Genomic DNA, 11,572 nt, shown 5'->3' on the forward strand with positions numbered 1-11,572 from the left:
CACTTTTTCCATTCCGATTGAGACACCTCCAAAACATGGTTTTTGAACGCATCGACTGCTTCTTCAGGTGTTGAAAATCGTTGTCCACGCATTTTTTTTTTGATGTGAGGGAATAAGAAGAAGTCATTGGGTGCTAAATCAGGACTGTACGACGGATGACCCATCAATTCGACATTTTGAGTGCTCAAATAGTCCATTGTTTCAGCTGATTTGTGAGAGCTTGCATTGTCATGATGAAGAATGATTCGCCGGCGCTTGTTTGTTTTCCTTATTTCTTCGAAAACTTTCGGCAAACAGATGGTGGTGTACCATTCAAAATTGATCGTCCTACGTTCCACTAAAGGTACTGTGGCCACATCACCGGTTATACCAAAAAAAAACGCGATCATTTGCTTCGATGTGCTTCTTCCACGAACAACTTTTGTTGGATTTGGCTCGTCTTGGAACACCCATACGGTCGATTGCTGTTTCGTTTCGGGCTCATATGCATAGATCCATGATTCATCACCTGTGACTATCTTATAAACGTCTTTTGACGCACCGCGATTGAATTTTTTCAACATTTCTTTGCTCCAATCGACACGAGCCTTCTTTTGTGCAATCGTCAAATTTTTTGGGATCCATCGACAACACACCTTTTTCACGGCAAGATGTTCATGCAATATATTATGTACGCTGGTGGAACTAATGCCCAAGGATGCCTCAATCTCACAGTATGTCACATGCCGGTCCATCATTATCATTTCGCGCACAGCATCGATGGTTTCCGGCAAAACGACCGAAATTGGCCGACCTTCACGAAATTCATCCTGGAGCGAACGGCGTCCGAAACCAAACTCTTGGTACCAGCGATTTACAGTGGTTTTTGATGGTGCTTCATCACCAAAAGTCGAAACAAGTTGATCGAGACACTCTTGTCTCGATAATCCGCGCCGAAAATCGTAAAAAATCATCGCACGAAAATTTTCACGGGACAATTCCATTTTTTGACCGAGATGAATTTTTCAAGTCACTGTAAACAAAACAATTCGCGCTCGAATGACAAAACGTTCTGAGTGAAGTTGTCCTAAAAAATGTCAAACTTTCCAATGGAAGTGTCAGATTGCACCTGGCAGCACTAGTATTACCGGGTTAGAAAAAAATAAAAAAAATAAAAAAAGTGAAAATTTAGCTTTTTTCCAAAGTTCGAATACATGGTATTCTGAAAGTACATAAAATACAAAGTAAGTAATATGTTGCATTCAAGCCAAGTACTAGCCATCAGCGTTCCCACTTGGATACAATTGTATCCATTTGGATACATTTTTGCTTTAAAATTTAGCTTGGATACAAAGATACTCAAATCTGCTAAAATGTCGAAATTGGCTACATTTTAAAATTTTGCTGAAATATGGATACATTTCTGTCTCGAACACTAAATAAATGGTACAAAACTTTTAAAGTGCTACCAATATTAAATCGTGAAATTGCTTTATCTTCCAAAAAATGTTATTTGCTGACTAAATAAAATTTGCCCGTTTTCATGCTGAATCGTTTTTACCGTAAAGTTCAACAGTTGTTCTGTAATTGTATCTATTTTCTGACCTTAAATTTTAAAATGTAATAGAAATTGCGTGTGATTTCTAAAAGAATTTACTATAAATAACGAAACTCACATTGTTGAATAAAGCAAATTAATATTATTTATGAGTTTATTGGTATAAAATAAGACGACTTAATATAATACTTCTACTTTAGGTGGCTGGATACATTTTGAATACACTTTTTTCTCGAAATTGGATACATTTTGTTTTTATTGAGTGGGAACACTGCTAGCCATTTTAAAAACTGCTTATTTGAAGCTTCCATCTTTTTCGGAAACGAAGTTATAAGCAAAAAAACTTGGGCAAGTAGAAATTACGTGAATATTCTTTAAAAGTCTTAGCTCTAAACAAGAATTTTACTATTTTTTGATGCTGCAAATGATGGTATACTTTATGTCACTGATTACTGAATCACCGTGTATATCTGGTCTCAGGAAGTGCACTTTTTAACGGGCCTGTTTTTCGTTTTTGATCATTATGAAGATCAGCATGCGGCCCCATTGAAGATTTTTTGCGGCCCTGTGGAACAAAATATTTTTACCTTCATAAAGTTTCAACTTAGAATAAAAACAGCAAAAAACACACATAAAAATCATAGGCCAAATTAGAATAAAAAGAAAATAAGAAAATAATAGTTTTTATACCCTGCACTTCGTGAAGGGTATATTAACTTTGGTATGGAGTTTGTAACTACTTGAAGGAGTCATCTGCGGTATGGACATATATATATATTCTTGCTCAGCGTAAAATTCTGCGTCGATTTAGACATGTCCGTCTGTCCGTCCGTCCGTCCGTCCGTCCGTCCGTCCGTCCGTCCGTCCGTCCGTCCGATCGCACGATAACTCAAAAACGAATAATGCAATCGACACCAAACTTTCACAAGTTTTTTCTTTTGTGCCAAGAACGAGCCCTATTGTTATTGGACTAATTCGGACAAAGGGTTCGGGTAGCTGCCATACAACTCAAAGAGTTTATTTTAAATATTTCAAAAACTAATAAAGCTATAAATATAAAATTTTGCATACATGTGTCCAATTATATTCTACACATGCTCTAAAAATTATAATCTGATAGCTGCACTGGTTCGGGTAGCTGCCATACAACTCCAACAGCAAATTTTTTATATTCGGAAAAATAATAAAGTCAGATTCATGAAACTTGGCAGTCATGTGTCCAATTATAGGTCAAATATATTTCTGAAGTTTTAGAGGAATTGCTTGACAGGTTCGGGTACCTGCCATACAACTCCAGAACCTAATTTTAAATATTTGGAAAAATAATAAAGTCAGATACATGAAACTTGACTGTTGTGTGTCGAGTTATAGGCCAGATATATTTCTGAGGTTTTAGTGGAATTGCTTGACAGGTTCGAGTAGCTCCCATACAAGTCTAAAAGCTTATTTTAAATATTTGGAAAAATAATAAAGTCAGATTCATGAGCTTTGGCAGTCGTGTGTCCAATTATAGGTCAGACATATTTCTGAAGTTTTGATGGAATTGCTTGACAGGTTCGGGTACTTGCCATACAACTCCAAAAGCTTATTTTAAATATTTGGAAAAATAATAAAGTCAGATTCATGAGCTTTGGCAGTCGTGTGTCCAATTATAGGTCAGACATATTTCTGAAGTTTTGATGGAATTGCTTGACAGGTTCGGGTACTTGCCATACAACTCTAAAAGCTTATTTTAAATATTTGGAAAAATAATAAAGTCAGATTCATGAAACTTGGCAGTTGTGTGTCGAGTTATAGGTCAAAGATATTTCTGAAGTTTTGGTTGAATTGCTCTACAGCTACGAGTAGCTCCCATACAAGTCCAAAAGTTTAAATATTTGGAAAAATAAAGTCAGATTCATGAAACTTAGCAGTCGGATGTCCAATTATAGGTCAGACATGTCCGTGAAGTTTCTATAGAATGATTTCACAGGTTTGAGTAATTGCTATACAACAACGAAAGGTGCAGGGTATAATTCAATCGGTTTATACCGACTGAAACGTTTTTACTTGTTAGTTTTTAAAAATAATGAAAAAAAAAAAAGACAGAAACAAAAACAAGAAGTGAAAAAAAAAAATTTTGTTCGGATTTGATTTGTAAGTGCGAATGATTTTATGTAATATGTTTTATTTTATAACAACTTGATTTTTTGGCTAGACCAGATAACTGTAATCTTTAATTTTTTTTTTTTCACTTTTTAAAGAGCTAAAATTTTTTGGTGTCAATTTATAATCATTTATTGTTAAACTTGAGCTACACTATTACAGTAAAAATTAGTTCAACTGAAAATTACAATTTAAATTCTTTTAAAAAAAAACAATTATTATTTTCATCATGGCGGAAAAGAAGAAAAGAAAAGTTGCAGATGAAAACAGAAAGTTCCGTGAGTGGGAAGAATTATACTTTTTCATTCAAATAAAAGACAAAATTATATGTTTAATTTGTCGTGACTCCATTTCAACGTTGAAATCATATAACTTGAAAAGACATTTTGAACAAAAACATAGTGAAATTGCAGAACTTACTGTTGGTGAAAGAAAAGCAAAACTAAAACTACTTAAGGACAATCTGGGAGCACAACAGAGCTTTTTGCGTAAGCAACATGTACAATCAAATGCTATTGTTAGTGCCAGCATAAAAATCTCTAATATTATTGCGAAAAAAATGAAACCATTCGCGGATGGTGACTACATCAAAGAATGCCTAGTTGCCGCAGTTGAAGAAATCTATCCAGAAAAAGCCCAGCTTTTTACTCAAATCAGTCTTTCCCATCAAACTGTAGCACGAAGAATTAATGATATTTCAACAGAAATTTGTGCAACACTATGCTTATTTTCAAAAAATTTTGTATATTTTTCATTGGCTTTGAATGAAGCAACAGATATTAAGGATACTGCTCAGCTTGCTATTTTTATCAGAGGTGTTGACAGACAAATGAATGTGACAGAAGAACTTCTTAAACTTGGGAGTTTAAAAGATACAACAACCGGAAGAGATATCAAAGAAGCTGTTATAAATTGCATGCAAGTTCACCAGATTGATTTGAAAAATCTCATAGGAATCGCGACAGACGGAGCGCCTGCAATGGTTAGAAAAAATGTTGGTGCAGTCAACTTGATTCTTGGCCACAAAGAAACCTTGCAAAAAACTAATTCTTTTGAACTTTTTATGTGAAAATTTATGTGCACAAGTGCTGAATATGTCACATGTAATGGCGGTTGTAGTTACGACCATTAACTCAATTAAGAATAATGCATTGAAGCATCGACAATTTCAGGATTATCTTCGTGAACTGGAATCTGAATATAGTGATCTACTTTTTTACGCTAAAATTTGGTGGTTCAGCCGTGGAAAATGCTTAGAAAGATTTTGGAACTTAAGAGAGGAAATTCGAATTTTTATGAAAGAAAATGGCCACGATATTACCGAATTCTACGATGAACAATGGCTTCTAGATTTATGTTTTCTTACAGATATAACAACAAAATTAAATGACCTAAATCTGAAACTTCAAGGTGAAAATAAATTGATTACAGACTGCTATCAAGATATAAAATCATTCGTAATAAAGCTCAAATTTTATGAAAGTCAATTAAAGTCAAAAATTGCCATTCATTTTCCACTATTAAATCATTTTAATAGTGAACAGAAAGATTTTGCAAAATATGAAAACGAAGTCACAAAGTTGTTAAAAGTTTTCCAAGACAGATTCTCGCATATGCAAAAGTATGAAAAAATTTCATCCATCCTAGTCCATATAACGAAGATGTACAATCAGCACCTTCGAATTTTCAAATTGAATTAATAGATCTCCAATCAAACACGGAACTGAAATACATGTTTGAAGCCAATGAATTTTACAGAAAATATATTCACGATGATAAATTTCCTAATCTGAAACAACTGGCAATGTGCATTACAGCTGCAATTGGAACAACCTATCTCTGCGAATCTTTTTTCTCGAAATTGAAAATAGTCAAATCGAAGAGTCGGAATAGGCTGACCGATGAAAATATGACGAATCAACTGCGTTGTGCGTCAACAAAATTGCCAGTTGATATTCAAAAATTAGCAGATAATTTAAAAAAACAAGCTTCACATTAAATTTTAATATGATTTCGATTTTATGAATAAAATTAAATAAAGTTACTGAATTAAATACTTTTGTTATACCCTGCACTTCGTGAAGGCTATATTAACTTTGGTATGGAGTTTGTAACTACTTGAAGGAGTCATCTGCGGTATGGACATATATATATATTCTTGCTCAGCGTAAAATTCTGCGTCGATTTCGACATGTCCATCCGTCCGTCCGTCCGTCCGTCCGTCCGTCCGTCCGTCCGTCCGTCCGATCGCACGATAACTCAAAAACGAATAATGCAATCGACACCAAACTTTCACAAGTTTTTTCTTTTGTGCCAAGGACGAGCCCTATTGTTATTGGACTAATTCGGACAACGGGTTCGGGTAGCTGCCATACAACTCAAAGAGTTTATTTTAAATATTTCAAAAACTAATAAAGCTATAAATATAAAATTTTGTATACATGTGTCCAATTATATTCTACATATGCTCTAAAAATTATAATGGGATAGATGCACCGGTTCGGGTGGCTGCCATACAACTCCAACAGCAAATTTTTTATATTCGGCAAAATAATAAAGTCAGATTCATGAAACTTGGCAGTCATGTGTCCAATTATAGGTCAAATATACTTCTGAAGTTTCAGAGGAATTGCTTTACAGGTTCGGGTACCTGCCATACAACTCCAGAAGCTAATTTTAAATATTTGGGAAAATAATAAAGTCAGATTCATGAAACTTGGCAGTTGGATGTCCGATTATAGATCAGATATATTTTTGAAGTTTTAGAGGAATTGCTTGACAGGTTCGGGTACCTGCCATACAACTCCAGAAGCTAATTTTAAATATTTGGAAAAATAATAAAGTCAGATTCATGAAACTTGGCAGTTTTGTGTCGAGTTATAGGTTAGATATATTTCTGAAGTTTTAGTGGTATTGCTTGACAGGTTCGAGTAGCTCTCATACAAGTTTAAAAGCTTATTTTAAAAATTTGGAAAAATAATAAAGTCAGATTCATGAGACTTGGCAGTCGTGTGTCCGATTATAGATCAGATATATTTGTGAAGTTTTAGTGGAATTGCTTGACAAGTTCGGGGACTTGCCATACAACTCCAAAAGCTAATTTTAAATATTTGGAAAAATTATAAAGTCAGATTCATGAAACTTGGCAGTCGGATGTCCAATTATAGGTCAGACATATCCGTGAAGTTTCTATAGGATGACTTCACAGGTTCGAGTAATTGCTACACAATAACGAAAGGTGCAGGGTATAATTCAATCGGTTTATACCGACTGAAACGTTTTTACTTGTTTTTCTTTTAAATGTGCCCACATGAACCAGTAAAAAAAAATTTCTGCCAAAGAAACCATTCCTGTTGGACATCACTGAACAAGACAATGCATATTGCGGTCGGTTATGTGCTGAAAAGATCAGATTTTTCTAATTACAGTTGTTTTTAAATAAAAAATATATTTATTTTATATACTTATTAAGATTGAAACAAATAGATATTTAAAATAAAAAAAATTAAGCTTTTTTTTACACATTTATGGACAAGGGACAAAAGTGGTATATGTGAGTCTCTAAATATATTGTATATAATAAACACTCAATGTCTCTAAAATATTTATATAAATTATAAATAATGTCAATATTACTATACGAGTAATAGCTTTCTTTATTCGCTTTTCAGCTTTTACGTTTGTATAATGTATGAAGTGTAGAAAATATTCGCTTTTAACGTAAAAATATTGTCCGTTGTAGAAAATAATTTTATAATTTGCAATTTTAAAATTGTTTTAATAAATTGGTTACAAAAACTTAACTTAATTAAAAATGTTTTAACTTTTAATATTATATACGTTTTTCTCAATAGTTACGATTTAGTTTATTTGGTAGTTCTTCCGGTATTGCGGAAATATTTCAAAGAACTCTATATTCCACTTCTTATCTTTAAATAAATTTTTTTTGAAAATGCATTCAAATTTCCAACTAAACAAAAAGCTTTTAAAACTAAACTCAACAATTTTTCAAAACTAAACAAAAAGTTCCTCTTAAACTACTTAAAATAAAAAATGATGTATAGGTATGGATGTAGTTATAATAAATATATGTACAATAATTTTTGACAAATTTCATTTTCATTTCTGAACAACATAAGTTTAATTGATACTACGACCGGCGGTACACTACATATTTATGTGCATAAATCTTGTTCTTATATATGCATGTATGTATATATTTACTTTATAGCACTTTTCCAAAAAATTTTTGAAAAAAAGTGCTTATTAGTTTCACTCTGTCCGTCAGTCTGTCCGACCGTCCGTCCGTCCGTGTGTTTGTTTACAAAACTTCTACAACCTTGAAGATAGAAAGCTGAAATTTTGTATGTATATAGATGTTTAATAGAAACTTATTTCCGTAGAACAAAATTTTACCTATCTTCCCCACCCTAGAAGTTATACCACCCCAAAACCTTAAAAATGGCCTTTTTTTAACTGTTTGTTCAATGAAACCATAAGCATTTTTGAAATTTTGCAAACCCATAAAGGCAGCGGCTTGCTTTCCCTAGCGCGGTATACTATAGTTAAGCTTTACCGTTATCTAAAGTCTTTTTTTCCAAATTTTTGATTTCGTTTTTCTTCTAGACCCTAGCCTGTAGTAGCCTGAAATTTCAGCAGTTTTTAGACACTAATAAATACTTTATTTCAATAGCAGAAAATTTTTTTTCTATCTCCACCCCCCTTTCAAGTTATCGCCTCTTGAAATTTGTAAAATTTGAATTTTTAAAGCCTTATATTCCCGAAACCGCAAGCTTTTTCAAATTTCTATAAATACAAAAAGCTAACGGTTAATCCCTTGACATTAAAAAATATAATTATTTTTCTTAACTCACACAATTAACCCTTAAAATCGAGCATTATGTTAACCCCACTTTATATTAATTTTTGCTTTATTTCAAAGCCTGCATGTATGCATCATCCTAAATATATGCAATCCTAGAAATAATTTTGTATATGAATGAAAATAATTTTAATAATGTGATAGGTACACATAGACTGTATTTAAAAGCAAAATTTTCATTTGTTGAAGGGAAAAGTGCTACAATACAAACCATTGGTTTGACCCAACTTTATTACAGTTTATTTCTTGTGAGGCAAATAAAGTAGATGGACGCTGTAGATTTTATTAAAAGCGCAAGTTAGAAAAATTAATTTGAAAATTAAAACAAACTTAATTTTATTTTCTCTTTTATAAAGTCATTTTTTAGCTTACTGTGATTCTTCCTTTCTGTTCCATATTTTTCCAGGTTGGCAAAACACATTATTTGCTTTTTTTTAATTTCTTTTTTACCGACCCGCATTGCATACAATAAGAGAGGTGATGTGATCGCAACAAATGTTGCATATCGAGTTTTCAGTGGGAACGCACTTCTCCATACTAGAGAAGCGTAAATAAACTATTTTTAGAGAGGTGTCGATCTGTCGGTCTGTTTATCTGTATGTGCACGCGTGTATCTTAAGTTCAGCTGAACCAATTTTCATGAAATTTTATATGTGAGTTTGTTTTGGCAATGTCACAGATTGGTCAACTTTTGGGATCAGGGCTCGGAAACCAAACTGGGGGTCAATTTTACGTTTTTTACCATATCTACGGAACGGATTGAAGGAATTACGTGAAATTTGATATTTGAACTCTGGTAGTTACCAAAATTATCTAGCAAGCATTTCAGGGAATTCAGATAGCATGAAGTGAAACTCTAGTAAGAACTGAATTTACATTTTTCTATGTATATTAACTAGAAGCTTACTACCGCCCTAAAAACTGGAAAAATATAAGACGTTTTTCCTTTTTATAACCTTCTGTAATAGTTTCCCTTAGTTAGACAATATACATTGCGGTCAGTTTTGTGTTGACCACATCAGATTTTTTCTATTTTTTGTATTTTCATTATTTTTTTTTTTTATTTATTTCATTTATTTATTTTTTTTTATTTTTTTATTTTATCATTATTTCATTATTTTTTCTTTTTGTGTATTTGAAAATTTATTTTTTACACTTTTTCAAAAAGTGTTTTTGTTTTGTTCATATTTTCTTTGTTTATAATTTTTCATGTTTATCTCAGCAGCAGGTATCCTCTTTTTATAACAAATTAGAAAAAATGTTTTAATATTGTTTTATGCGATAACATTAAATCAATTTTAACAAGAGCAGCTGTACAGTAACAGTCATCTGTAATTTCATCAACGCTGCTGCGAAGAAAACTACGTGATGGAGTAACATTATATACTCATCTAAAATTGATTAATGTACCTCTCACAAAAACGGAAATATGTTAAAGAGAAAACAGAACATATTAAGCAATTGATTTGGTTTAAATTTAGAGAAAGTGTTTCAGAAGATTATGAAAATGCCTTTTAAACACTTCTTTGCAATTTGCAGGACGTCAGTAAGCTTTGATTTAACATAGCTAGAAAAACTTAAATTCGGCTCTCAGAAGAGTTTTATTTTCTGTCATCCGAATTCCCTGAATATTTCGTCAATTAACTTAGGTAACAACCGTTTCGGTATTTATTTGAAATATTGAATTTAAATAAATTCAATCAGTTAGTCTCATAGATATGGTAAAAAATTTATAAGTTCAGTATTTTAGGACCCCAAATTTAAATATAAAATTTCAAGAAAATCTGTTGATTATTTCCCTTTATGTGTGCAAAAATGTAAAATCGGCCAAGAAAAAACTTCCGTTCCCGAAACCTGACATATCCCAAAAGTTGATCAAGCTCATATACAAGGGTTTACCAAAATTGGTTCAGCTGAACTTGAGATGCACGTGTACACACGAACCGACAGACAGAGAGTCAAACAGACTAAAATTTCTCTAAAGTAGTTTATTTACACTTCCCTACCATCGAAAAGTTTCGCATTCCCTTCGAAAATTCGATATGCGAAATTTGGTGCCATCACACAACATTCCTAGTTGAATGCAGTGCGGTAGGCAATTATAGACAAAAGAGGTTAAGAACTGGAGGAACAGTTTAAATTTCAAATCAAAATCTTGTAAATGTTGACAAGGTTAGTATATAATGGTGAAAAGTGCAGAAGTAAAGAAAGGCAAATGTCAAAATTACTCTTTAAATAAAAACTTAGACTTTTTTTTAAAAAATTTACGTTTTAAATACTTTTTTTTTCTTCTTAAAATACTAAAGTTTGCTAATTTACATTTTCTCTTTTTTATACTAAAACATACGAAATAAAAAAAATAAAACAAACAAATAAAAGCTTTAACTAGCGAATCTTTTTTAATCAATTTTTGAACCGGTGTTGAGTGCTGTTGGCTTTTCGTAGAGTGTGACATAAACATCTCCACTTTCTTTCTTTTATTGTTATGTCTATAGGTTTCTGTTCTGCAATTACCCAGAGCTCTTCGTTTGTATTGTCATGGGCCAGAACACTTTAGATATTATCCTCAGGTACATATTTGTATTCTGTTGATACAGGCTGCGTCAGTCAACCAATCTTCCCAATCGAATAGTAGCGTGGCTTTTAAACAATACGAGTACTTTAATGACGCTGAATATTATCATTCAGAATCATTCTTTGCACCTACACCTTTTGCTAAAATGTTGCCCATCTAATTTAATTGTAGCACATCTTCTATTTTGTTGTTATTCAGTTGTAGAGATGTATTTGATTTTGTATTTATTATTTTAAGGCATTTCGTTTTTTTGGCGTTGATCTTGAGGCCGACTTTGGCAACTTCTGCTTTAAACAATCTAAATTTTTCTTGCTCAGAGGCAGATATCATCGGCGTAGTCCAAATCTTCTAATCTGTAGGTCACGTTCCATGTAAAACTTTCAGCTGTTTCATTAACCCTCCGCATTACATCGTTGAGCACCACTACTGTCTG

General features: G+C 32.5%; 2 protein-coding genes across 2 annotated transcripts; both read left to right on the forward strand.

Annotated features, from left to right (window-relative positions):
* The first annotated feature begins 3,911 nt into the window (after nucleotides 1-3,911).
* Nucleotides 3,912-4,751, forward strand: LOC129605870 (general transcription factor II-I repeat domain-containing protein 2-like). The gene has a single exon (XM_055515865.1). The coding sequence runs from the start codon at nucleotides 3,912-3,914 to the stop codon at nucleotides 4,749-4,751; it is 840 nt and encodes a 279-aa protein (XP_055371840.1).
* Nucleotides 4,752-4,776: 25 nt separating this feature from the next.
* LOC129605871 (general transcription factor II-I repeat domain-containing protein 2-like) lies at nucleotides 4,777-11,299 on the forward strand. Its single transcript, XM_055515866.1, has 3 exons — nucleotides 4,777-5,261; nucleotides 5,330-5,483; nucleotides 11,060-11,299. Exons 1-3 carry the CDS (start codon nucleotides 4,777-4,779, stop codon nucleotides 11,297-11,299), a joined length of 879 nt encoding a protein of 292 aa, XP_055371841.1.
* The last annotated feature ends 273 nt before the right edge of the window (nucleotides 11,300-11,572 follow it).

Source organism: Condylostylus longicornis, unplaced genomic scaffold, assembly GCF_029603195.1.
Source record: "Condylostylus longicornis isolate FDR11 unplaced genomic scaffold, ASM2960319v2 ptg000016l, whole genome shotgun sequence".
Lineage (NCBI taxonomy): Eukaryota > Metazoa > Arthropoda > Insecta > Diptera > Dolichopodidae > Condylostylus > Condylostylus longicornis.

What these genes read in the sequence shown, in the direction of transcription:
- LOC129605870 (XM_055515865.1), top strand. Translation starts at nt 3,912, where the DNA reads ATGGCGGAAAAGAAGAAAAGAAAAGTTGCAGATGAAAACAGAAAGTTC.
- LOC129605871 (XM_055515866.1), top strand. Translation starts at nt 4,777, where the DNA reads ATGTCACATGTAATGGCGGTTGTAGTTACGACCATTAACTCAATTAAG. An exon ending in TATGAAAACGAAGTCACAAA is followed by an intron (nt 5,262 to 5,329) that starts GTTGTTAAAAGT and finishes CATCCATCCTAG; the next exon opens with TCCATATAACGAAGATGTAC. An exon ending in TTCCTAATCTGAAACAACTG is followed by an intron (nt 5,484 to 11,059) that starts GCAATGTGCATT and finishes TTATGTCTATAG; the next exon opens with GTTTCTGTTCTGCAATTACC.